This window comes from Amphibalanus amphitrite, unplaced genomic scaffold (genome assembly GCF_019059575.1).
Source record: "Amphibalanus amphitrite isolate SeventyFive unplaced genomic scaffold, NRLGWU_Aamphi_draft 000039F_arrow, whole genome shotgun sequence".
In the NCBI taxonomy this organism is placed as follows: Eukaryota; Metazoa; Arthropoda; class Thecostraca; order Balanomorpha; family Balanidae; genus Amphibalanus; species Amphibalanus amphitrite.
Window position 1 is genome coordinate 1095549 of NW_024881535.1, and position 26357 is coordinate 1121905.

Consider the following 26357-nt stretch of genomic DNA (forward strand, 5'->3'; position numbering starts at 1 on the left):
CACACGCCTCTCCATACTCCTCTGTGTATATTCCACGAGCGAGCTGAGGTCGGCGCCACCGGAGAGGGCTCGAAACAGCCCGGTACAAAACTGACACCTTCACACCACAGTTACCAGATGCCTTGACACGCCAGTGACACGCGTTGACACCCCACTGACACACTGTGCACACATGCACGCGGTGCACGCTCGTGTGCACACACGGGACATTTATCACAAGTTCGGGGGTTGACCGATTCCGTGCGACACGATTTGGCTTTGAGTGAGTTACAATCGAACCCGATTGGTAGCAGGAGCGGCACAAGATTCACGGGTTAAATGCGCCAACTCGGGTTCCGAAACCCGTCATTGTGCCAGTGTTTTGGTGTCGCTCTTGTACACAACAGAATGCCGAAAACATTGCTCCGCTTACAAAAAGAACAGTCAGCGAGCCCACAAAATCACCAGCAAGTCTGATGAGGTATGACCCGGGGAGTATTCGCGCGGTGGCCGGCGTCGGCTCTATTCCGTCGTTCGGCGGTGGTTATGAGGTATTCGCACGTGGTCTCCACTCAGCAGAGCCAGCCGTACGACACAGGAACATAGAGAATGGCAGTAGCTGCGGCTCCCCAAACAGCGCCGGGAGGCGTATCTTACTGAGCGGCTAGTGTCAATCGACAGCGAATCCAGCATCGTTAAAAGACGCATGCACATTGCTGGAGACGCGTTCGCACGTTCGAGGCGACATTCGCAGTTCGTCTCGTAACACACAAATCGTACAAAAATCCGAGCACCACATAAGCCTCTAGGTCCGATTGTCAAATCCAAGTGACTGGATCAGATAACCACACACAAATTCAAGAAAGGTCGACATCACGTACTGGGGAGGGCCTTCAACGTTAATAACTGAGCTAGAAACAAACAACATTGTGGGGAAGTCCTCACAAAGAGCGGCCACGAGTATGAGATCAGGAGGCAGCCCCGGCCGCCCCGCCATGTCATGAACGATTTGAGCCTGCCAGCGACGAGCATTGACAATACTACACAACGCTGCGCTAAACCTGTGAAACCAGCTTTGAGGAAGTAACTAGTCGAGCGAAGGCTTGGCTTACACATCATGCACTTGCACTCACAACCTTTGGGTAAAAGTCGGGTCGTTCGCAAGTCGTTATACCACGATGGATACTTCTACGCAAATACTTCTACATCACGAACGAAAAACCGATAGCACTGACCGCAGGTCTGTCTCTCATTGCCCTTTTCACGTCCTCCATTCCTATTTCAGTCTCCTCTGTTTCCTCCTTGCCTTACATCCTCTTCCATACCACCCAGCTCCGTTACCACTGCCGGTGCCGGCATCTTGAGCCAGCACGGGCTTCAGCATTCTCCTCGACACCCGAAACACTGCCTGGAATCGGACGTAGTCAGCGCCGTCTGACTCGCTGTCCGACTCGGCCGATGACTCGCTACTGGCGGCCAGCTCTGGCGGAGGGGAGTTGTCTGACTCGGAGTCGTTCGAGTCGGAGGAGGAGGAGGAGGAGGAGAGGTCACGGTAGCTGACGGCGCGACGGGAGCACGCGCGGCCCGGCCGGCGCCGCGCGGCCGGAGGGGAGTCGGCTCCGTCATCGTCATCGTTAACGCCGTCATCGCCACCATTGACGTCAGCTTCGTCGACTTCAGCGTCGCCGTGGCCGCCTCTGCTGTCTTCTTCACGCTCCGCGTCCCGAATCGAGTCAGGAGAGTCACGAGTCGACGTGGCGGCGTCCTGACTCGTGTCGGCTCCGATGTGACTCAATATGACGTCAGTCTGACTCAGGTCCACGTCTGCTTTCGTTAGGATGGTGCTGTCTTCACTCGAGTCACCGTTTTCCCGCACAGAGTCGAGGGTGTTTTGGCAGGAGTTGAATGCGTCTTTTAGGTTCGAGTCATCTCGAGTTGAGTTATCCCGGGTAGAGTCATCTCGAGTAGAGTCGTCTCGGATCGACTCAGCTCCGTCTCGACTCGAATCAGCTCCATCGAGCCATCTTTGCGAGTCATTCGCCTTCTCTGAGTCCTCCCGCTGCTGTGAGTCCTGACTCGAGTCACCACCATCCATCCACACATCGTGCACTAGTCGTGACTCCGTTTGACTCTCCGTCTCACCACGGCTCGGGGAGAATCCGTCCCGCGACTCAGGCCACTCGTGACTCAGACCGACTCCTTCATCCGCCGAGTCAACGCGAGTCAGCGCTTCGCTGCCGAGGGACTCGGCATGACTCGCAGTCTCCTGAAGCGACTCAAAGTCGGTGAACTCAGTCTGTACTCCGCAGTCTTCTTCGCGAGGCTCGGACTGAGTAGCTGCCGCGTCATCCTGAGAGTCGTCGACTCGATTCGAGTCATTTACTTCGCGTGACTCACTCTGACGGCTGCTTTCATCACGAGACTCAAGCTGACTCGCTCCGTCCTGAGCTGCCTGTGAGTCATCCTGACTCTCCATGTTTCCTGCTGGTGACTCTGCCCGACTCGTATCCTCCCCAGCGCGACTCGTATCCTCAGCTATTGACTCGATCTGACTCACATCACCCGTCTCCGACTCCGGCGGGTCGATCTGACTCGCGGCGTCAACGTACGTTACCGGACTCTGACTCCGACTCAGGTGGCAGGAGACGGGGACGCTGTCGTAAGTCGACTCACGACTCTCACCTTCATCTTTGACCGGTATGCTGTCATTCATGCCACCGTCACCGCCTTCGTCCTCTTCCGTCACGTCGTTGGTATGTTCATCGCCTGGAAGAAATAAGAACATACGTTAAGAAATTACACATCGAAGCTAATTGTGAAATCTACCAGAACCGCAGCATGGCGAATTTCCATCGCAAATGTAGGTATAACTTCCAAGGCCGCCACGCTTACCATTCGCCTTTTTCGCGTTGCAACACCGTCAAGACAACTGAGCAAGTCTAACTTTATTGCACCGTAACTGAACAATGCTCTAGCATCCAACTCTGTCAAAACATCCCTCCTCTCCCGTCCACCCACCGATTTCTGAGCGCGAGTAGTCGTGGTCGAGCAGCCGGGGCGGCGCGGACGGTACGTCGATGAAGATGACATCACTGCTGCTCAGTCGGTCCAGACAGTCGTCACTGAGACAGAAGGGGCTGCGGTCGCCGTCCATCAGCCGGATGTGGGAGAGGTCTGAACAGCGGCCGTCAGGACTGTGGCCCGGCTCGGAGCCAGAGCTGCAACTGAGGAGAGGGGAGGGGAGGGGGTTAGACAGGGAGAGCAGCGGCCGTCAGGGCTGTGGCCGGGCTCAGAGCTAGAGCTGCAGCTGTGAGAGAATTCGAGGCTGAGTAGGCGGAAACATGACTCCACCAGGGTTTGGACCACCAATGGTGTGCAGAAATTGATGTGGCTCATCGAGTTGCGAAGTTGTAAAAAAGCGTGTGTTCATATCAAGCGATGACATTATTGCAAACACCAGCAAAATTTCATTGTGCATCCAATCACCGCACTTTGGTTAATTAGATTCATAATATTCCGAGAATCATCAATGGCAAAGAGAAGTACCTATTTTCTGAAAACACAGTGTCAATTTGTAACCATCGCTCGGTAAACGCGAAGCCCGCACCGCACGACCCACCTGTCAGCTGCCGACGAGCAGAGCACCTCCCCCAGCTCCTCCACCACAGTGAACTCCTCCTCCCTCCACTCTATCGGGTCCGTCTGAACCAGAGCGTCACGCAGCTCCGTCACGGCGCACGTCACGTCCGACACGTCGTCACAGGAGCTGTCCGTCACGGCGGCCGTTACGGTTGTTAGGGATGAGGTGAGGGCGGAGATGTGCACTGATGTTACACTGGGTGTATCGTCTGTGGTGTTATCCGTTACGTTCTCCGGGAGAGCCGTCACGCTGGATGTGACGCTGGCCGTCACGCTCGTGACGCCCGCCGTCACGGCCGGTGTCCACCGTCTCTGAGCAGCGCTCTCGGGTGAGGCCCCTCCTCCGTTGGCAGGCGCGGCCGTCCGGCCTCCCAGCAGTGTCTGTAGCAGCAGGGAGCCGCCCTCGGGGAGACACAGAGGGGGACTCTGGGGCGATATGGCACACTCGGCCGGCCGGCCGGGCGCCGCGCTCCGCCGCTCTGCCTGACTGCTCTCCTGCTCTGTCCTCACCGAGTCTGACCGGTGGAGTGTCCGAGCTGTCTCACTGTTTGGATGTTCTGATGACTGTTGTGTTACCACCTCTAGCCGTCCCTCGGGCGGCTCATCCGGCCTTCCAGGACCCGACTCCGTCCCCTCTCCTTCCTCCTCCCCTCCTCTCTCCTCCTCTCCACTCTCTCCCTCGGTCTCTGGCCGTGTGAGACGACACCGCGGCGCCGGCTCACTCCTGTGTAGCGGCGTGGCCAGTCGGAAGAGCGGGTCAGCGGCCCGGGAGTAGTGCGGCACCGGCAGTCCCAGGTGGTCCATCACACGCACCATCACGTCGTCACAACGACCTGGGGGTGGACGAAGGTGTTAGAGAACACGCTGTAGTGTCGGAGATGAAAAGGTCAGAGGCTCAGCTTAAACAGTTGGGACGCGAGTCTTGAACCGCAGCAATGATGTGGCAATAATGATGGTGGGTCCTCCATGACTGAGGCTCTGGGTGAAAAAAAGAGGACCACATTTCATGATTTGCCAAAAATATCACGAGCATGATTGGCTGCTGAAGACGTCAATCCTATTTAATCGTTAGCAATAATAAGGCGCGTTTAGGGGCGACAAACGACCGAGCACGGCCGTCCGGTAGTGCACCCACTCTCGGCCATTCACTGACCGTTGATTTTCAGCGCTGCGCAGTCGTCTTTGGGCGTCCACTGGAGGTTGACGATGAACAGTCGCGGCCGTTTGTGGGGCGGACGGTGCATGCACCACAGCCCGCTGTACTTCCGTAATACCTGACGAGGGGCAGAAGAGGCGAGGGCCGTCACACAACGGTAATGTTCAAAATTGTTATCAGTGGACAACGAGAAAGACACGAGGGAGAGGGAGTCAGATCTGGGAATATCAACATCTCACTATTAAGTTCTTTCCCAAATAAGGCACAAGGGTCCGCACCTGTTTCTGATACCGCCAGGCGCCAACGCAACACGTTTTCAACTAATATAGCCTGTACGGACTCACGAGGTACACATCAGACTGTTTCATGACCAGCTCCATTCTATTGCCAAAACCCACATAATGTTAAGAATTTCATCAGCAAAAGCCCAGTCCCTCGGATCGAATGTCACACATATATTGACATCCGATCTGCTCAGCTAGCACCGCTCGCCTCCCTCTCACCTTGAGGCTGCTGCCCAGACAGAGTATGACGTCACTCCGCCGCGCCTGTCGGCACGCGCCGCGCCAGTTCAATGGCCACCGCAGGCTGCCCCGCTCGCCGAAATGCACCACCGTGTCGATCAGGGGCGTGGCGCACTCGTAACACCTGGGGAGGAAGGTACAGGTAGTGATGCCTTATGACTTGGCCTGGACACGGATGCCTGGGCGTTTAGAATCATGGTGACAACATCAAAATAGGGTAACACTTTGATGTGTTTATATTCAAACTGGCAATCACGTCCACGACGGAAGGGATCTTACAAGCAATCACACAATGATACGTGAAATGTGAATGCATGAATGAATGAACGAGCGAATGAATGAATGAATGAATGAACGAATGAAGTAATGAATGCATTCATTTCCCCTCTCGTCGCAGCCACGTACCTGCGGCCGGTCTTGTGGTTCTGCCGTGACGTTTTCGACGTGACGTCGAACGACCTGACGTACTGTCTCGGACAGCTGACACACACCTCCAGATACATGTTACCGTGCAGCTCCGACATGTGCCGTTTGGGGAGTCCGGAGCGGAGGTGGAGCCCGTCACAGTTCTGAGACACCACGTGCCGCACCAGTCCCCGCTGCCAGAGACCGTACAGCGCCATGTGGGTGACGGTCGGGTCGGCCGAGGTCAGGTCGTGCTGCCTGTGAAAGGGGAGAGGGAGGGGTGTTTAGTGAGAAGACTGCTGAAGTTCGTCTGTGAGTATTGAGGGGAGACCGTACCGAACTACCGACAGAGATGTCCCCGTCCCTGACGAACTGAGCCAATTTCTCATAGTACTTCCCGTGCACGGTGTACTGCAGCAGCTAAGGTCGCATGCCATTAGCCGCATTAGCCGACGTCAGTATGGCCAAATCTTACCCAACCCTGTCAAATCTTCACCGAATCTTTCTGCATGACTAAATCCCTTCCTCGTCCTACGCTCATCCTACGCTCCTGGCAGCTGAGCCGAGTCTCTCTCACTTTATTCCGGTCCCCCACTAACCCTTTCCCGCGTCCCTGACAGCCCCGGTCCCTCTCTCACCCTGTCCCGCGACCCTCTCTCACCCTATCCCCCGTCCCTGGCTGAGCCGGGTCCATATGCCGTCCGGACCGCGGTAGTCGGGTATACTGGCCGACGTCGACACCCCAGCACCGGTGTACACCACCAGGTGACGCGCAGAGCGTATAGCCTCGGCCAGGGCGGCGCTCTTGTCCGCTATCACCGATTCGGGCTCTTCGTATTCCTCCTGGCGGGCCTTTCGGCTTCTGTACTTCTCCAGTCTGTCAACAGATGGCAGCGAATGCGGATATTCATAATGAGCAGTGAAACCGTACAATGAAGGATCGTAGGGATCACACATGCGTGCAGTTCTTTGTCTCGCCGATGAACGGGTTTTCTGCTCGCAGAACCGGTTTTGCAGACGGTGCGTGCAAGGTGAGCGGTAACGACCGCCGTAAAACGGAATGGGAATGACGACACCGCGATAAGGGGAGCCGGGGCAGTAATGACAATGAATCAGCCAATTCTGAATAGATAATGAAACGCAGGGTCAAGCCAAGATAAGGACAGTACTACAGGACCGAGAAACCTATTACATTCGCCCCTCCAATTATCCTCTGTGTCTTTTCTGACGATACAATAGATTTGTATCGCAAAAGAAAGTAGAAACTAGCCATGGAAAGAGCGAAATATAAAGAGACCAATTTTCACATTTATTACAGGCCAGTAACGGAGAAGTTACTTACTCCGTCGAGCAGTTCAGACAGCTCTGATATACGAGTCGTACTCAGCCACGCGAAGCGCATATTATTTTTACCGGTAAAACGGCATTTGGGCGAAGTACGAGTGAGCGAAATGTGAGCACTGCCCGTGCGAACGTGCCAAAGGAGACTCCTGTTTCGTGTCCGGCACTTTTCTAACGGTTCCTCAACGGTGCACAAGCTGATTGTAGTCGGCCGAACTAGGAAGGTATATAGATAAAGAAGGGCCCTGCACATGCACACGCGCAAACGGATACCCCGACTTGGCACGTGCCGCGACGTTCACCTGGCAGTCACCTAGCACCTTCATCCAGAGCAGTCAACATCGCGGTAGAAGAGATGATTACCCTAAAGAAAATAACGCTTGTCTAACGGAGGCACAATTCCCAAGGCATAAGCTTTCAATATCGTTACGTAATCGGGAAGTTTGACACGCGGCACGTGCCCCATAGGCGGCGGAACGGGGAGGGCACCGGGGCACCGTGCCCCCCTTTGACTTCAGCATTTTAGCATTGGCCCTATGGGCGTTGCGTGGAAAGAATGAGACTAAAAGTCGGCAGTGCCCCCCTTAATCGAAGGTGTTCCGCCGCTACTGACGTGCCCCAACGGCCATCCAGAATCCAGATGCATCATGAGTGGTCCATTGCGGGACAAAAGGGATTGGGTTGGGCTAAGGAAAAATTGTTGGGATGGATGTTTGCTCGCAAATATGTCATGATCAGAATTCAGACTAATAAAAGCGTAGCAGACCTGGCCGGGAAGTTCATACTCAGATTCAAGACATGATACATAGAAATATGGTAGAGAACATGAGACAGTTGCGGTAGATGAATGTTACACCGTGAATGGCCATCGTAACAAATCACCATTCTGCAACTATCCATGAGTGACATGCAACTTCTGCATGTCAGGAGAGGAGCAGATCACAGTTACCCCAGTCATCCATTATCACAGATTGACTCGGGAGATGAACACAAACCCACCGGCCACCGAGCCCTCAAGGCATGCTCTCTATACCATACTCGCCGTTTCTGGATGTGGATAACATGGTCGGGGTGTTTCCTCAGGAGTTCCCGATCGCTGTCTGTCCTCTGATCCGTGTCTTCTTCAAAATGGCTGTAAGCTGTAAATCAGAAGAGGAAGTAATTTGGCATTGTATTAAGTTGTGTCATATCCTGCCTTACTGATGAATTAAGTATTACAAAAACAAATTTTTATGTTGATTGAAACATCAACCATTGTCAACTAATACTAACTTATACTTTTGCGAATATTTCAGCTGCCAATATTTTATTATAATCAGAATCTTGCAGAAATGTTAGAGGCTTCAAACAAGACTAAAGTAATTGAGAATGAAGCTAGCCATTATGAAGCTTATGTAAACACAAAATCATTTGCCATAGTGATTAGCTACCTGCCCATTATTCATGATTTACCAAACCTTATGATTGAAGTACTAACAGGCAACAGCAATGCAATCCATCCCAATCCTAGACCTATAGACCAGTCTGCAAAACGTGGCAGGCTTCGACGAGATCTCGTCGGGGCAGACAACACAGGTTGGGGCAGAAATAGGGGCAGGTTTCAGGAAGATTGGGGCAGAAACAGGAAAATCTGGTGCAGAAGTTAAAAAATTGACACAGAAGTGATTTTCTCAGCTTCTCACTGCTTCCTACATCATTATATTGTTACATTATTTGCATCATTAGGGGCAGGAATTGGGCTGCCCCTGGACTCAGCATTCTGATTCGGGGCAGGATTTTGTCTACCCCGAAAATCTTGTCGAGCTCCCTGCCATGTTTTGCAGACTGGCCTATAGATTTACCTACAGAACAAAGTTCCCTTATAACTTGGGCTGCTTATATTTCAATTTTCTTCACTTTAACATCAATAACAAACAAGCACACTTAGATAACAAACTGATATGACATCTCACAAATAAATACCGGAATTTTAAGCATGGCTCAGGCTACTCAGAGAGCTGACGGAAACTTTTGAACTTATCTTCTGCATACAACCTGGGCCATCTTTCATTCATATTGTTGCCAATTTGAATGTATGGTTAACTTATAGACTCTAAGCACAATTGTTTACAAGGAATCTTATATAAACAAGTCAAAATGCATAAATAAGTGCATCTTTTTACGGAAATACTAGAATCTGCGCCACATTTGTCTACACCTAACTTTCACGCTTCATTGTGCAGCAACAAAGAGATTTCGCCTCGAAATTTTCACGCTAGTACATTCCTCACCTCTTTGATTAGATTTTTCTCTTCTTCCTTTTCCTTATCTTCATCGCGCAACGTCGCACGCTTCCTTTTTCTGGTAGCCCTTGGCGCCTCGGTGTCTGCCATGTTTATTTACATGTTGACTACAATCAGCTGATCGTCAACGAGAGTTCCGTCTGTAGCGACCGGGCTGACACCTATCGGAAGACTGGAAACCTCGAGTTTCGAACCCTGCCGCTATCTGAACCCAAACTGAACCTACAGACCCGTAATGCATCCAACATCTGAGCTTGAGGACCAGGGGCCGTATTCACGTCGATCTTTTTCGTAAGAATTTTCTTAAGTTTGACCTACTTCTTAAGTAAATTTTTTTAATCACGTGAACTCCATCGATAAAAACTTAAGAAGTGTCGACGTGAATACCAAATTATACTTACGAAAGAAAATCGACTTACGAAGTCGACGTGAATACGGCCCCAGAACCCTCAGCGCCCCTCGTCGTTCTTGTTCCGTCCCCTATCCAGACTGACGGTCATCCCACCCAGGTGACCGGTGGAGGGCAGCTCCAATGACACCATACCCCTCCGGTTGACAGTTTGAGACTCGGCCTTTTTCGTAGATAGGAACCTCATGTCGCAAGTCCAACGCGTTGCCCGTCTATAGAAACCGGTGCAATGGCGCGTCTATAACACACATCTTGCATTCATGTTATATATTCAAAAACAACTCGGTAAAAACGGCACTGCTGTTATATCACAGCAAACACTAGCGATGCTCTCGGGAGACACTTTATGAAAACGGACGAAACGGTTCCCTGACCAAATAATTTCGTACAATTTCCTGGCAAACGTAACCTCTGCATTGCACGATGCCAACACGAAGCTATTGCTACATGCGGTCGATCATCTTATGATTTGCAAAAGGATAGGTATCGATTTTTATGAAGTTATCAATCGCAAAAGCTTTGGTAAAATGGTCGATGCACTAAAGCATCACTGCCTACATTAGTGAAGTAAAAACACAATCACTCGCGCAATGCCCACGGCACAAACACGCTCGTATCATTCATCGAATGATATATAGGACACACAGGGACACAAACACGTAGGATTGCGATAGCATGATCTGCCACGTCATTTCACACCATTCATACAATACCTCGTCAATTAATAGATGTTTTTCAAGCCCCAAATTTGCGTACTAATCAAACATGCCAACAACTTTTTGTTCCTCACGCGCTTCACCTTGTTACGGCTGAAGACTGAAGTAAAGCAAGTGGTGCGGGCACCTCACACTTTTCCAGTGAAGAAAACTGCGGGGAAGACTACAGACTGGTGTGACCAAATTGCTTGGCTGAGCTTACATAGGACGTTGTTGAAAACGAAAATCAACTGTCTAGATCAGTTGAGTTCAATTTAGGTCAGCGTATATGCCATGAAAGAACGCCAGAGCATCAGTTATAAAAGGTCGGAGAATATTGTCAAATCCCTGGACGAAGCACAAAGACTGAATATAAATTTCTCCGGGCAACCAATACAGACTGGACTGGCAAAACATCCAGCTGAGGTCACGGCAAGGTCACCGCGAGGTCATGTTAAGGTCACGGCGAGGTCACCAGTCGTCCTCGTCGCTATCCTCCTGCCGTCGTCCCCCCAGCTGTGACATGAGCACGTCCCGGACCTTGTGCCGAGGGTCCGACTCCAGGTCCGTCTTCACCGCGCCAATCTGTGATATCATCCACTCCAGCTCTGTGGGGAGGTGAGTGGGGTGGTTAGAATTGAGAGAAGCCGAGTGTGAAATGGTATAAGGACGCCTCGGCGAAAAAGGTCATTTAAAGTAAGCGAGGAAGAGGGACGATCGAACGACTGACGGACGGACGAGCTAAAGAGCGAACTGAGCAGGTGAGATAAAATGGCCGGACGCTGAATGAGAGCGAAAGATGGGGACAGAAGAGGAATAGCTAGTGACGAAGACAGCCTACTACGTAAAAAACGTGATGTTTCTTGTAGACTCTATCTAAATCACTTCAGGACCATCTATATTAACCCCCAACTGTCTTATATTTACCGAAATATACCCTCTAAATATCGAACTACCCCATATCAGCACGCTCTTACTTACATCCAACCCTCCCCCTTACTCACCGTCACACTTCAGGTTCATGCCGCCGAAGGTCATCGGTCCGACGAGCTGGCCCTTCATGTTGCCCTCGTGGTAGACGAAGAGCGTCGGCAGGTTCTTGTCCGGGTAGTTGGGGATGCACGTGGTGGAGATACTCTTCAGGAACTTTGTCGCCGGAAATTTGCCGGCGAGCGATGTTAGATATTGGTTGATGAGCGTGCACAGAGGGATCCTGGAAGAGACGAGAAGGCCTAAGTTAGAAGTTAGATAAACCGCGACAAATAATGCTGGTGGATTGGCGATCGACTGACATGTCAACTACTAATGGGTCATTGGAATATGCTTCGACGTTGCCTTAGCATACATTTGCTAGTGCCAGTTGGCTCTGCAACAGTTTTCGCACTCTGATGAAACGAAATCCACCAGCAAACAGGTAACAAACAAACTTCCGTGAAATGACGAGGACGAATCAAAGACAGCAGCAAAGACCATACAGCAACTGCTCACAAAGCAGACACAAAATAAATCTTAACCATACCATCCACCCTTTTCACAGGCTAAAAAAGTTTTCTGGCCTTCCTCGGCTCGGTAACCCAGCCATCCCCGTTACGTCGTACGTACCCCTGTTTGTAGAGGTGCAGCACCACCCAGATACCGTCTCCTGCCCGGTTCACCTGCTCCACATAGTCCTCGGCAGATATCTCTCGCACCTGCCGCAGAGGAGCCGACAGAATGGCGTCATCAACAGAAACGTCAAGCACAGCGTCGGTGTCATGGACAGATATTGCGACAATGAGATGTTCAGTGAGCGAGACGTGCGTGACGACATGAGTTGAAACTAGCTTTGTTAGGCACAAACAACTACCTAAAACAATTCCTTAAGTCATGTACAATAAACCGTTCAAAGTCCATCAAAAAGTTGACACAACGTCAACGGACATGCACGACTTTCAAACGCATCCCAATGCCCTTCCGTTCATAGTCTAAAATTGGCCATCCCCTATCTCCCACTCCACAATTCGTACCTCTCCGTATTTGGCGGCCTGCGCGGCTGCCTTCATCTCCTGTATCCTCTTCTGGCGGTACTCGAGCAGCACGCGCTCGTCCTCGTCGTCCTCGAGCTCGTCCAGCTCGTCCAAACCCATCTCGTCCAGACCCCGACCTGGAGGGGGACGAGACTCGGTTAGCGCATGGAGGATCGTCTTGGGTGATTCCGTACAACAGCAGCTAACAATTCCATATGTGATAATATGGGCGTGATATTTTTAATGTAATCCGTACAGCTGTCGAAGACCCAAGGCCAAGACCACTGTTATAATGCAAATGTATTCTTTTCTCAAACTACCAGGTTTTCAACCATCTAAGGTTATCTGTGACAAGGCGCACTTCGGACCTTTCTGACATAAGAAACACACTTCCTTGGACCCCAAAACCCGGCCTGTCCTGAAGTCCCAGGACACAACCAAATCACTCCCCCAAACGCCGCCCTCGCCACGTACCATTGACCTTTTTGCTGACGGTGTCCTCGACCATCTGGACGATGTCCTGTTCGGTGATCTCCTTCTCCTTGGCCGGAAGGATGCCCTTGGCGCGCAGCACGTCATTCCACTCGGTGTCCTCGTCCGGGTTCTGCCGCAGAAGAGGAAGTGGTGGTGTAAGAGGGCACAGCGGTCACGAAGCTTTATCGAGGTCACACAGGGAAAGTAGGGATTGCGCTTAGACTTTAACTGGATACAGATAATTGGAAGTTTGGTAAAAAAGCGCAGACAGCGCCTAAAAGCAGAAAAATAATGACAATAGCTTGATCAAAACACATTTATGCTTTATCTTTTTACTTTGTTTGCGTCTTTCCTTGGACCTACGTGTTTTCGTCCACCGATCCGTTTTGCAGAGCAAAGTTCAAATTGTGAAACTCGCGAAAACGCGAACTTCTCTGAAACGGCTTCTTGAAACACAGAAACTGCATCTTTTTATCCGAGACAAAATATCATAACAGCGCTAAATAACCACGGACACTGGCGTAGTATAACCTAGCCAGCGCCGCACCGTCCGCATCACCGCCATTTGGTGACCGACAGACGGCGCACGGCGGCCCGTCCCTCAGACGGCGCACGGCGACCCCGTCACTCAGACCGCGCACAGCGGCCCCGTCCGGGGCGGTCACTGGAGCGGAACGGTTCCCGGGTACCAGACGACCCCATGTGGCGCCCAGAGTCTTAGCTGTGCTGCTGGAGCTGTCTTAAACAAATGGCAGGGTTCACTGCTGTTTTTGAGAGATGCCAGAGACCAGAACTGACTTATTAGACACATGTTAGAGTTGTCTCACATAGCTCCCAGAACCAGAGCTGTCTCTGACAGATGTCAGATGTCAGAACTGCTTCAGACAGGATGTCAAGAGTTCATTGCTGTCTCCAACAATGTCAGAGAAGTCTCAGACAGATGTCTGAGACAGATGTCAGAGAAGTCTCAGACAGATGTCAGAGAAGTCTCAGAAAAATGTCAGGGTTCAGGACTGTCTCAGGCAGATGTCAGAGACCAGATCTGTCTCAGGCAGATGTCAGATATGTTTCAGACAAATGTCAGGGTCAGAGCTGTCTCAAGCAGTGTCAAGGCTCCCTCTGATGGATTTCAGATCTGTCTCTGACAGATCTCAGGGTTCGTTGCTGTCTCAAACAACTCCCAGAACCACATCAGTCTCGCACAGCTGCACTTAGATAGCCCCTCACTGATCCTTGATAACTTTCTTTTCCTAGGATTGATAATTGTATATCAAACCCAATCAGCCAGATGCCATGATTGGTTCAGTGTGGACAAACGATAAATGCTCACCTGCATAATGATTGTGTGTTAGGCACAAATACCAGCTGACTATGTAGCAGCCTTGTCAGCTTATCTCTGGTGATAGTTCAGCCAAGTTTTATCTGGAATAAAGAGATAAGGCAGTTGGCATATGAGTTCCTTCATAGTGGACCAAAACACCCTGAACAACCCAGCACTCATTCTACTGTGCAACACATGGATGACCAATCTGGGAAGTGGGATTGAGCACCTACCAAGTACCACCTGTACCAGAGGGTGTTCACAGGCACCGCACACTGCTGCGTGCGGTGTGTGCGGTGCGTGCGGTGCGTCTAGCAGGCGTGGGGGTAGGGGATGGGCAGACGGTGCTGACGTCACCGCTGCGTGCAGTGGACGGTTTCCTATGGCCGGTCCCGACCGGCCACAGCGGTCGCTGTGTGCGGTGACGGAAGGCTGACGTAAGGACGCAGTGGGCGGAGCTTGGAGGCCATGTGGTCCGACCGCACACAGGGCCCGTGAACAGCCCCTGGGACTGGCCACAGCGGACCGTCCACCGCACGCAGCCGTGATGTCAGAACCGCCGGTATACCCATCCCCTACGCCCACGCCTGCTGCAAACACCGCACGGCACACACACCACACGCAGCAGTGTGCGGTGCCCGTGAACACCCCTCAGGCCATTTAATCCAACCAGCCAAGCAGACCAAATAACTTTGGAAAAAAAAACACTTGCTTCGCTGCACCACAAATGTTTGACAGCTTGAGGGAGGTGCTCAAACTTGAGAAGAAGGACCTCGAAATCACCTGAAACTTGAACTGTCGCGTGAAAGCGTGAAAGTCACCCGTATCTGTAATTAGATTCTCGCAAGGCCGTATGATTCAGGGTATGATTCTAGTAGATCCCTACACGCCCAAGGCATGGATGAAGTACTCCTGGATAGGACACTCCCTATTCCCCAACACTAGCGCCGGCGACCAAGCGGTCGCCCTGGTGGCGGAGCTCCGAAACATCGGCGGCGAGTGCGCCGGCGGCCGCCGCACCGGCTTGCGTGCTAAAAACGCGGTAATGGAGGGCGAAATTAGCGAACTTAAGCTCATAAGACACAATTTCAGACACTTTAAACATAATTTTTAGTCCTTTCTTATCATTATTATGGCTCCATTTAGTCACTATCACATACGGAATCTTTACCTGATGCCCATAAACTGAGCCGGTATTCTTGACTTGCCGATGCAATTTATCATCAAATATCATCGTTCCTCGGCATTCAAACAAGTTCCTATTGATGATTCAATACAAATATCAACTTATTTTCATGTTATAGCATAAAACTTAGCTTTATTCTAACATTAGCTCTTCGGCTGTAATCACGAACCCTCACTTGTCAGCAGAATTTAAGCAACTTCTTAAATCAAAACTGGGAAAAGAATATTTCCATGACATTCCTCAATTTCTGTTCTACCAGGTTCACAAAATTTTCATCAAAATCGGTTATAGGTAAGTAATAAACGACAAAAGTATACCAAAAGACACGCTCCGCCCATAGCCCGCAATGCTAAAATGGCGCCAGCGCCCTCGCCGTCGGGAAATCCGCCGCCGCCGCCGGGTGGTCGGAAAATCGGCGGAGTGTCCCATCCAGGAATACCTTTTTTTTTTTAGTGGCCCTAACTTACGTTACCGGCCTCGCGAGGAGGGCGGCGACCTAACTACGCCGCGCAAAACAACCGGCCGTCCTAACTAATACCAGTGGCCACTTTTACAGCAAGACAACATGGGAAAACCCATATCCATGTACTATGCCATGAATATGGGAAAAAAACCCATGAATTTACGTTAAGACACATAAATGACAGTGAAACTTACCGGTAAATTGATGTTTGTGAAGGGAGGGAAGGAGGAAGTTTGTGAATGGTAAGGTTACGAGAGTTGGATGACAGGAATGGTTTGAAGAGTGGGGGATATGTCGCTGGGAGGGATGGGGTTTGTGAATGTTTAAGCGTCACGATGAAAGGAATGGTTTGGAGGATGGGGAATCTGTCGCTGCTGCAGTTGGCGGCCGACGGTTGTCTGTGGTCGTTCAACCCGGCCGCCGCCGCTGTTCAGCGGCCGGGGTCCGCTGGTGTAGCTCGCTGGGCCGCTGAGCCTCTAAGCCTGCTCCAGCGGCAGGAGAAAACCCGTCTGCCACCGAAGCTCTGTGTTTCGGCACCAGCGAAAAACCCGACCCATCCCGTATCACAAGTCAGCCTGGTGGTAGCGAAACGGGCGCCTGCTAACAGTCAAGGCCGTTAAAGGGACCCTCCCACCTTAACATTAGATTTGAGTTGAGATAGCCAAAATGGGGTCCCTGGCTCACAATTACCGGTTTCGGCACTCACAACATCGAGAAATGCCTTAAATCGGAAATATTGAATTTCAAAATTGCAGCATTTTGATTCAGAGGGGCTAATGCTTAGGAATACCCCTCTGAATGTGTGACGTCAGCGCAAATATCTAACGATTTTTAAATGTTTGACTAAAACGTTTTGTAGCACGCGGTGGTATATGCTATTTGCGCGCAACATCTGCCGCAAGCGCCGCACTTCTAAAATAAAGTCGCTAGAAACAGCGGAGATCCCAAAAAAGTAAACAAAAGTAAAAGTCTAATATCTTGAAAACCGGTGAATATTTTTCGGTGAAATTTGGTAGATATTCGTTTTCGCTCTTTGTGAACCGAGCGACATCACTTTCATGCCAATTCATAAACTTTTTTGAAGGTGGGAGGGTCCCTTTAAAGTAGCTCTGAGTAGGGTGATGTTAGGACGAAATCAAGTACCAGGTTTGTCAATGTTGTGTCGTCCCCGAGAAGCGTCGGGAGGTCGTTTTTAAGGTGTTGTACCGCAAGATAGTTAGTGATGTGTCTTCGTTCGTGATGCAATGCCGTGCATGCGATCAAAATGTGCTCTACGGAGATGCGTGTGTCACAGGTGTGGCAAATCGGAGGGCCCGTCCTATCAAAAAGGTGGCCATGGGTGAGGCGAGTATGACCACACCTCAATCTGGCCAGGGTCACCTCGCGTATCCTGTCTGGTTGGTTACATGTGACCCATGTTCTAAGTTCTCGTTTGATCGCATACATATGTGCAGCATGATGTTGGTCCCATTTGCGTTGAAGGTACTCGGCGAATTTCATTTTTATCATATGAATAGCGTCCCCTTGGGCCATAGGTTCCACAACTGGATCAGGTCGCATTGCAGCCTCCTTTGCGAGGACATCCGCACGTTCATTTCCTGCAATACCGTAATGACCTGGAACCCAAAGAAGGGTCACATGCTGGCCCTCATTGAGATCTGATGTGATCCTGAGAATATTGTAGATACCGTGGTGGGTAACATTATCGGTCCTTTCCAGTGCTTGAAGAGCGGATTTCGAATCAGTACAGATGGTTGCCCGATCAATCTTTTCTGCCTTGATGTGCTCCATAACTTTTTCGATTGCGTGAACTTCGGCACTAAAGACTGTCGTAAATTCTTGAAGCCGGGTCCCAAACCTAAGCCCAGGGCCGACGGCTGCTGAACCTATCTGATTTTCGTGACATGAGCCATCTGTGAAGAAAAAAGCAGAGTCGCAGTTGAGCTCTACATACTCCTGGAAGAGCATTTGAGCTTCCACCGGAGGTATACTGGTCTTCTTATAATCAAAAAGAAATTCAATGGATAGGTCTTTGAGGAGCCAAAATGGAATCATAGGAGGATTTAGAGTAACTTCAGTGCGCCTAATGTTTAGCAGTTGATGAGCTTGCTCAAGGCACCCGGGTAGAAAGCACGATCTACGCAGTGGGCGTCGGGTTATTGGTTTCCTCGCAGTGGCGTATCCAAGGGGGGACCCTGGGGGTCCTAGGATCCCCCCTGGAGCCTAGAAAAAAGTTTTTTTTTATAACACGGAAAAAATTGAAATGACTTCAAGGGCCCTTTTGACCACTTCCCATTTTATTCGCTAAAAGAAAAGTATTGTAGAACTCTTTTGAGGATTATTAGAGGACACATTTAGGCCAATGAGGGACCTTGTGAAGGATACAGAGGGCCCTCTCAGGCACACAGAGAGCCCTCTCGGGCACACAGAGGGCCCTCTCAGGTACACAGAGAGCCCTCTCGGGCACGCAGAGGGCCCTCTCAGGTACACAGAGGGCCCTCTCAGGCTCACAGAGGGTCCTCTCAGGCACACAGAGGGCCCTCTCAGGCAAACAGAGGGCCCTTTCAGGCACACAGAGGGCCCTCTCAGGCACACAGAGGGCCCTCTCAGGCTCACAGAGGGCCCTCTCAGGCACACATAGGGCCCTCTCAGGCACACAGAGGGCCCTCTCAGGCACACAGAGGGCCCTCTCAGGTACATAGAGGTCCCTCTCAGGCACACAGAGGGCCCTCTCAGGCTCACAGAGGGCCCTCTCAGGCACACAGAGGGTCCTCTCATGCACACAGAGGGCCCTCTAGGGCTCACAGAGGGCCCTCTCAGGCACACATAGGGCCTTCTCAGGCACACAGAGGGCCCTCTCAGGCAAACAGATGGCCCTCTCAGGTACACAGAGGGCCCTTTCAGGCACATAGAGGGTGCTCTCAGGTACACAGAGGGTCCTCTTAGACACACAGAGGGCCCTCTCAGGCAAACAGAGGGCCCTCTCAGGTACACAGAGGGCCCTTTCAGGCACACAGAGGGCCCTCTCAGGCTCACAGAGGGCCCTCTCAGGCTCACAGAGGGCCCTCTCAGACACACATAGGGCCCTCTCAGGCACACAGAGGGTCCTCTCAGGTACGCAGAGGGCCCTTTCAGGCACACAGAGGGCCCTCTCAGGCTCACAGAGGGTCCTCTCAGGCACACATAGGGCCTCTCAGGCACACAGAGGGCCCTCTCAGGCTCACAGAGGGCCCTCTCAGGCACACATAGGGCTCTCTCAGGCACACAGAGGGTTCTCTGAGACACACAGAGGGTCCTTTCAGGCAAACAGAGGGCCGTCTCAGGTACACAGAGGGCCCTCTCAGGCACACATAGGGCCCTCGCAGGCAAACAGAGGGCCCTCTCAGGTACACAGAGGGCCCTTTCAGGCACACAGAGGACTCTTTCAGGCGAACAGAGGGCCGTCTCAGGTACACAGAGGACCCTTTCAGGCACACAGAGGGCCCTCTCAAACACACAGAGGGCCCTCTCAGGTACTCAGGGGGGCCTCCCAAGCACACAAAGGGCCCTCTAAGACCAGCAGAGGGCCCCTTAAGACGAACAGAAGGTCCTCTGAGGTACGAGGGTCAATGTCAGGCCACAAGGTACCCTATGAGGCCACCAGACGGCCCTCTTAGATCAAAGATGGTCCCTGGAGGTCACCAAAGGGCCCTCTGAGGTGAACAAAGGGCCCTCTGAGATCGAAGAGATCAAAGAGATCAAAGAGGGCCCTCTAAGGCGAATGGAGGGCCTTCAAAGGTCACAAAGTGCCCTCTGAGGCCACTGGAGGGCCTTCTGAGGTGATATGAGGCTATGTCAGACCACCATGAGCCCTATGAGGTTTAGGCCCTCTGAGATCAAAGAGGGTCCTTGGAAGTCATCGGAGTACCCCTTAAGGCTCATTGAGGCGAACAAAGGCCAGAGGGCCCCCTTAGACACCACAAAGAAGCAAAAAAGATCCCTCTGAGGTCAAAGACAGCTCTCTGAGATGTAATAGGGCCATTTGAGGCCTCCGAGGGCCCTCTGATGCCACAGAGAGGCGCCCTTTGATGCCAAAATAGGGTCCTCTGAAGTCTAAATCCACCAGAGGGCTCTCTGAGGCGAACAGAGGGCCCTAACATCCACCTCAAAGAGGGCCCTCTGAAAATCAACTGGCCCTCGGAGTCAGTGTCCCAAAATCGTATTTTGGCTTGGGTGTCAGAGGGGGAAAAGGTCACCCAAAAGAGGGATAAGAGTGGACAATTGTCAGTCACAGGGCAGTCGGAGCCCTCTGAGAAGGCCACTTGAGCCTTACAACAGAGGGCCCTCTGAGGTGATATGAAGGCTATGTCAGGCCACTATGGGCTCTATGAGGTCATCAGGCACTCTGAGGAAAAAGCTGGCCCTCTGAGGCGAACAGAGGGCCCTTGGACAATCAGAGGACTTTTTAGGCCAACTAGGGGCCTTATGAGGCCAGCAAAGGACCCTTAGGGACACAAACAGGGCCTCTCAGGCACCCGGAGGGACCTCTTTTCTAAGGCAAACAGGGGGTCACCTTAGATGATATGAGGGCTATTTTAGGCCACTAGGGGCCTCATGTACCTATTAGACCAACATACGGTCATTTGAGGTAAAAGAGAACATTTTGAGGTAAAAAGGGCCCCTGGAGAGAAAACAGAGGGACCTTTCAGGTACCCAGAAGGTCCATGGAGGCCACTAGAGGACCCTTTGAGGCCAGTGATGGTCTTCAGAGGCCATCAGAGGGTCCCTCTGAGGGTAACAGAGGGTCCTTAAGACGACCAGAGGCCCTCCGTGAAAATGCGGGCGCCACAAGGCCCGGTTTGCATCAAAGGTCAGGTAGCTATGCCCAGTTTTGGCTCTCTGTTGCCTGCCGACGTGTTCCGAGCTGTCGCAAAAAAAAAAAAACGATGTGGTGGCACCCACGCCCCCCCCCCCCCCCGCCCGGCCAGGGTCCTTCTAACCAGGGATGCGGAGGCGTGGAAATTTCAGACGGCTCCGGCTCCGGCTCCGGAGAAAAAAAAAAACGGCTTCGGCTCCGGCTCCGGCTCCGGCTTCGACTCCAGTACTCAGTTCATCCTTTATACAAATAAATACGGGTGGAAAAGAAAAGATGAAGGATTGGTTCACGTTGTTTCTGTATTTGCATAACAAGGCTATTTTGAATACCACATATTTTACTGCCTTGCAGGCACTGTGAAACCGAACTAGGTCAATAATGTTTTCCTCTTCAAAAAAAAAAAAACAAAAAAAAACAGCCGGAGTCGCCGCCTTTTTTACCGCTCCGGCTCCGGCTCCGGGCTATATTGTTTCACGGCTCCGGCTCCGGCTCCGGCTCCAGGCAAAATATGCCGGCACCGGCGGCTCCTCCGGCTCCAGCTCCGGCTCCGCACCCCTGCATCTATAACTCGGCTTCTGAGCCACGTACCAACACGCCTAAGGCAGTGTTCGAAGGGACGCAAGCAAATAATAATGACGAAATTACGCCTGTCACTTTTTAGATCAGTTCAAAATTCAGTTCACATAGGTCATCCAAGGTTAAATTTCGCCAATTTTCAGGTCCAATTTCGACAATTTTCAACAAACCACCGCATGATTCGGAAATGAATAGAGCTACAGTACCGGGGAAAAGCGTAGTTAATAGCTCTTTTAACACCCCTTTCGCCGTTTCCATCCTCAGGACATTCAAATCCTTCTCCTCCATGCCGCAACCCCTGATCCGGGCTGGACCTGGACGGGCAACTTTATTCCATGCGGGCGGCTCCCATTGGAGCGCACTGCAGCTCCTAAGGAAGCACACTCATAACCGGGTGCAGTGAGCACTTGGGAGGCTGGTCGGCCTGTCCTGTTGGACAGGCTCAGCCCCAGTGAGTCACCAAGGTGCCCGCCCAGACCAATGTCTCCCTCAATTCCTATCATCCCTCCGGCCCTGAAATGGCCTGTCAGACCGAAAGCCGAAAGGGCCTGGGTCCAACCCAACAAAACAAACAAAGCTCTTTTAACGCACTTTCTGTAAACTGTGCTCAGATTTGACCTAAGCCTGTTAATTGTACACTTTTTATATCGGAACATTTTCATGTTCCTACAGCTCTGTAGGCCTGATAGCTCTTCCTGCGAAACCTTTTTTGGGTCGAAAATGGCAGAACATGACGTCATTCTGACGTATTTGCGGCCAACCTATCATAGCCTCTGGAAAAAAAGGTCCTGAAAGTTTGGTGGCGATATCTGCAGTCATTTAGGAGATAGCTACGGAAGAGGACAGGGGGCCGTTTCGCCCCCCCCCCCCCTTACGGGGCGCGGGCTAACGCCCTTTCAACTCAGGCTTCAAGGGCCCTTTTGCCACTTAAGGGCCCTTTCAACCCAGTCAGTCAAGGGCCCTTTTGACTGCGGATCCCCCCTGAGAGAAATCCTAGATACGCCACTGTTTCCTCGCCTCCATTGCTGGTACCGCAATGTGATTTCGAACACTTTTTTGCTCTGTAGTAATAGCGGAGGAAAAGAAAGACGCGTCGGTCATCAAGTGCTGGAGTGCCGGTATCTGCACGAAGCGCAAGAACTGGCGATGTGCGAAAAGCCCCAGTTAGAAGTCTCAAGCACGTTGATTGGACGGCTTCTAGACGTTTGCATAAACTGGGCGACAGTGTGCTAAACAGATAACAATTGTACTCAATCGTAGATCTGATTAGCCCAATATACAACATTTGCAATGTTTTCCTGTCCGCACCCCAAGAAAACCCACATATGCATCTTAGGACATTGATTCGTTTAATACAACGTGCTCTTAGGTGCTCAACGTGTTGACGGAAGGTTAGATTAGTATCCAAAATGATCCCTAGAAATTTGTGTGACGTGTGTAGCCGCCGACGACCTCAGGGCCCCGGATCTCGCGCCGACCGGTAGTGAAACGCGCTCTCCGCCTGTGCTGACCATATATTGCTCGTAGAGCAGCAAACAGAACGGAACAAAGCGTAGCGGTTTCTGGAATCGAAACAAAGGAAACTTAACATATGACCAAACGAACACCAACCAAACGAATACGCAGACACAACAAAGCAAAGAAAAACAAAATCGGCAAACAATCTCACAAACATGAACTAATTTCCGAGGTCAAAATCGCTCACTCACCTACACGGTGCGCCCTTGTGCACTCACGTCGAACGGCCGAACCAAGCCAAACACGACCAAACCAAACCGATGCGCGGCACGCTAACGCCGCCGCGACAGGCCAACCAAGAATGGGCGCTGCCCCGCCGGCCGCCCCTCCACTGACCCAGAAGGTGACGTGGCAGGTCAGCCGGCGCCGGGTCACGTGACCGTAGAGGTCACGGTCAGTAAATCGAACAAATCCAAATAACTTATGACCGCGGATCACAATACAAAACTAAATTACAAATCGATACCTAAAATAAACCAAAAGACACAAGGCACCAAATCAAAAAATAAACATATCAATAAATCGATAGCAAATGGACAACCGAAAATCACACCGCCATCTGTCAAGCGCCCAGACAACTAAAAGTTACCATCGCCAGGCGCCAACGGCGCCAACACTGCCCCCGCTCAACCGACATGGTTGAGGACACCTAACACTCATCACTTAACACTAAACACCGAATAAAACACTTAATTATCACCGCGCCGCGACAACACTCAGTAACTCAGGTCTGAGCCGCAGTCGGCTCCAGACGATCGCAATCTAGCTCAGGCTCCGGTCAGCAGTCGGCAGCAGGACTATCAGCTTATGCACCGGCCGCGTCAAAACCGTGCCACCAGTTCTCAGGGACACCTTTCTCACCAAACCGTCCTTGCTCGGAAACGTCTGCGTCACCTTGCCCATGCGCCAATGACCTCTCGGCACATCCTCATCTATCAGTAACACGACGTCTCCTTGCTCTACGTTCCTAGACTTAGATACCCACCTCTGGCGCCGCTGTAAGATCGGCAAGTACTCGCGCCTCCATCTGAGCCAAAACTGGTCAGCGAGGTACTGGACCCTTCTCCACTGCTGGGTGGAGAACTGCTCGTCAGCAAACCTACCTGGTATGCCTTCACCCCAGAGCCTAGCTCACCAAGTCTCCAAGTCGAGCTCACCAAACCAAAACAGAGCTCACCAAATCCCTGAGCAGAGCTCACCAAACCAAAACCCTGAGCAGAGCTCACCAAGTCCCTGAGCAGAGCTCACCAAACCAAAACCCTGAGCAGAGCTCACCAAGTCCCTGAGTAGAGCTCACCAAACCAACAGCCGAGCTCACCAAAACCCAGAGTAGAGCTCACCAAAATCCGAACAGAGCTCACCAAACCCGGAATGGCGCCGGAATGGCGTCATCCCTGCCACAGGACATCAGGCACAGCTTCTAGACAGAGACCTTGCCGTGCAAGGTGACTGGCGAGACGATGCCCAGCGAGTCGAACAAGCACTCACTGTGGACAAGATGCCTCGTCTCGTCACTGGTCTGCGCCTGTCAACGAAGCGGAAACGGAACGTGTCATCATCCACCGACCACAGCATGCCTAGAGCACGCTCTGGCGTCAACGACTCTACCTGGAGGTCAAGATCCTTCGCGTTGTTGCCCCTGTCCTCACGCGGAACATGCGCCTGTCTGACATAACTGTCTCAAATCGCTGGCCAAACGAACAGCCTCATCCATCCACTGATGAAGCCGATACCAGTGCATCGTCTACATAGACATTCTGATCAACAATCCTAGCAGCCTCTGGATGGATGCTCGGCCTTACCTTTTTCAGCGCACTGCCTCAGTGCAAACCCTGCGACGCTGGGAGAAGACACCGCGCCGAAGATGTGCGATTTCATGCGGCAGACCACCACGTCACCGCCGACATCGCCGTTCCTGAACCACAGGAAACGCAGCATGTTCGCATCAGCAGCAGGCAGTCGAACCCTGTGAAACATCGACTCCACGTCACACGTGAACGCCACAGGATTCAGGCGGAATCGAAGCAACACCCCAACAAGTGAGTTGGTGAGGTTGGGTCCCTTGATCAGCAGATCGTTCAGACACAGGCCATCAGTTTTTGCAGAACAATCAAAAACCACCCTTAGTTTCTTCTTCTCTGGATGCCTAACACCGTGGTGCGGCAAATACCAAACCCTTTCCCCAGCTTCAACCTCAGCGTCGGGGACCACCTCAGCATAGCCCTCATCGAACAGTCGCTGAACAACAGAAGCATACTCATCACGAAGATCGGGGTTGCCAGACAAGCGTCGCCTGAGAGGCTCCAAGCGCCTTTTAGCTGTGAAGTAGCTATCCGGCAAGTCACTGACATCACGGAGTGGTAGACCTATCTCAAAATGGCCCATCTCATCCTTCCTCAGCTTAGATTTGACCATGCTCACCCACTCCTTGTCCTCCACGGACATACTCTCAGTCTCATCAGCTGAGTCCTTGAAATCCTGATCGTACAGCTGAACGAACAGATCAGCCTCAGAGACCTTACCAGGAATGTCGGAACGCGAAACGCCGATCCGGTTCACAGAGTGCTGACCCACAGGATCACGAGCCGACCGATGGGAGGGTCCAATCACGTACCACCCGAGGCGGGTGCGCAGAGCGCACGGCCCGTCACCCTCAGGCTTCCTCACCTCATCCGGCACCAACAGCTGTGGACAGTTTGCACCAATCAGTAGATCCACCTCACTCAGATCAACATCAGTCTCCGGCAGCTCCACACCACACAGGTGTGGCCAAGCACTCAACTCAACTCTGTCACACACATCCTCAGTGGACACAGGAATGCGGTCAAGAGTGAACACCGGAGGGAGCGAGAACAGACCTTCACCCTTCAAGGGACCAACTTTCACATCCTCCATCACAGATGTGGAAATCTCACTCCCAGATCCACACACAGTGTCAACAGAAATGGTAGTGGACTTTGAGCACATCCCAAGCTGATCAGCCAGACTCTTACTCATGAAAGTTCCAGAGCTGCCACTATCACAAAAGGCAAGAGTTTCCACTGTCTTCCCTGAGGGTGACACAACTCTCACTGGAACCACAGGCATCAGAGTACCTGTCCTCTGACCAGAGTCAGCAGTGACTCCACCGCTGCTAACCTGAACTGAGCTGCTGGGAGCAGCACTGGGTCTCACCTGCTCAGCCTTAGGTGGCTGCTCACCCTGCCTGTGGAGGAGAGTAGTGTGCAGACCACCACAGATGCTGCACTTCCTACGCTTCCTGCAGAACCTGGCAGTGTGACCTTCATGCAAGCAACCAAAACACAACCTCTGAGTCTGAATGAACTGCTTCCTCTCATCCATCGGTCTCCATTTTAGCTCCTGACAGTCATCAAGGAAGTGATTACCTCGACAGAACCTGCATCTGTTCTCACCTGATCCTGAGCTTACTGCAGTCGCACTGCACTGCGCCTGCATGCGACCAGAGACCTGTGGCTTTGCCCTCTGTGCAGCCTGTTTGCTCTCCGAGGACCTACCAAAAACTGGGTT

The 26357-nt window shown here is 51.9% G+C and overlaps 3 protein-coding genes across 7 annotated transcripts; all 3 read right to left on the reverse strand.

Moving 5' to 3' along the window:
- Positions 1-13: 13 nt before the first annotated feature.
- On the reverse strand, positions 14-9454 carry LOC122374295 (serine-aspartate repeat-containing protein F-like). 2 transcript variants are annotated; one of them, XM_043352951.1, is made up of 9 exons: positions 9315-9454; positions 8087-8183; positions 6365-6580; positions 5704-5961; positions 5278-5422; positions 4772-4892; positions 3599-4451; positions 2998-3203; positions 14-2745 (listed from the first exon to the last, which is right to left on the reverse strand). In XM_043352951.1, the coding sequence occupies exons 4-9, from the start codon at positions 5919-5921 to the stop codon at positions 1256-1258; spliced, it is 3033 nt and encodes a 1010-aa protein (XP_043208886.1). In that variant the 5' UTR covers positions 5922-5961; positions 6365-6580; positions 8087-8183; positions 9315-9454; the 3' UTR covers positions 14-1255. The 2 variants fall into 2 exon arrangements, with proteins under 2 accessions (XP_043208886.1, XP_043208894.1); XM_043352959.1 differs by lacking the exon at positions 9315-9454 and adding an exon at positions 8886-9146.
- Positions 9455-9985: 531 nt separating this feature from the next.
- LOC122374349 (phosducin-like protein 3) lies at positions 9986-16510 on the reverse strand. Of its 4 annotated transcripts, none has more exons than XM_043353055.1 (7): positions 16075-16510; positions 14241-14332; positions 12911-13040; positions 12437-12573; positions 12033-12121; positions 11435-11643; positions 9986-11038 (listed from the first exon to the last, which is right to left on the reverse strand). In XM_043353055.1, exons 2-7 carry the CDS (start codon positions 14244-14246, stop codon positions 10902-10904), a joined length of 708 nt encoding a protein of 235 aa, XP_043208990.1. In that variant the 5' UTR covers positions 14247-14332; positions 16075-16510; the 3' UTR covers positions 9986-10901. The 4 variants fall into 4 exon arrangements, with proteins under 4 accessions (XP_043208990.1, XP_043208977.1, XP_043208984.1 ...); XM_043353042.1 differs by lacking the exon at positions 16075-16510 and adding an exon at positions 15015-15172; XM_043353049.1 differs by lacking the exon at positions 16075-16510 and adding an exon at positions 15118-15139.
- Positions 16511-22807: 6297 nt separating this feature from the next.
- LOC122374319 lies at positions 22808-26034 on the reverse strand. The gene is made up of 2 exons (XM_043352992.1): positions 23021-26034; positions 22808-22873 (listed from the first exon to the last, which is right to left on the reverse strand). Exon 1 carries the CDS (start codon positions 25914-25916, stop codon positions 24600-24602), a length of 1317 nt encoding a protein of 438 aa, XP_043208927.1. The 5' UTR covers positions 25917-26034; the 3' UTR covers positions 22808-22873; positions 23021-24599.
- Positions 26035-26357: the final 323 nt, after the last annotated feature.

Excerpts from the sequence above, each read along its gene's own strand:
- LOC122374295 (XM_043352951.1), bottom strand. The coding sequence starts at position 5,921 with ATGGCGCTGTACGGTCTCTGGCAGCGGGGACTGGTGCGGCACGTGGTG. Across the intron at positions 4,452-4,771 it reads CGCAGCGCTGAAAATCAACG|GTCGTTGTGACGACGTGATG; the intron begins GTCAGTGAATGG and ends GTCCACCCCCAG. Across the intron at positions 3,204-3,598 it reads TGCTCGTCGGCAGCTGACAG|TTGCAGCTCTGGCTCCGAGC; the intron begins GTGGGTCGTGCG and ends CCCTCTCCTCAG.
- LOC122374349 (XM_043353055.1), bottom strand. Across the intron at positions 12,122-12,436 it reads AGGCCGCCAAATACGGAGAG|GTGCGAGAGATATCTGCCGA; the intron begins GTACGAATTGTG and ends CCTCTGCGGCAG. Across the intron at positions 11,039-11,434 it reads CATGAACCTGAAGTGTGACG|AGCTGGAGTGGATGATATCA; the intron begins GTGAGTAAGGGG and ends ACCTCCCCACAG.
- LOC122374319 (XM_043352992.1), bottom strand. The coding sequence starts at position 25,916 with ATGCCTGTGGTTCCAGTGAGAGTTGTGTCACCCTCAGGGAAGACAGTG.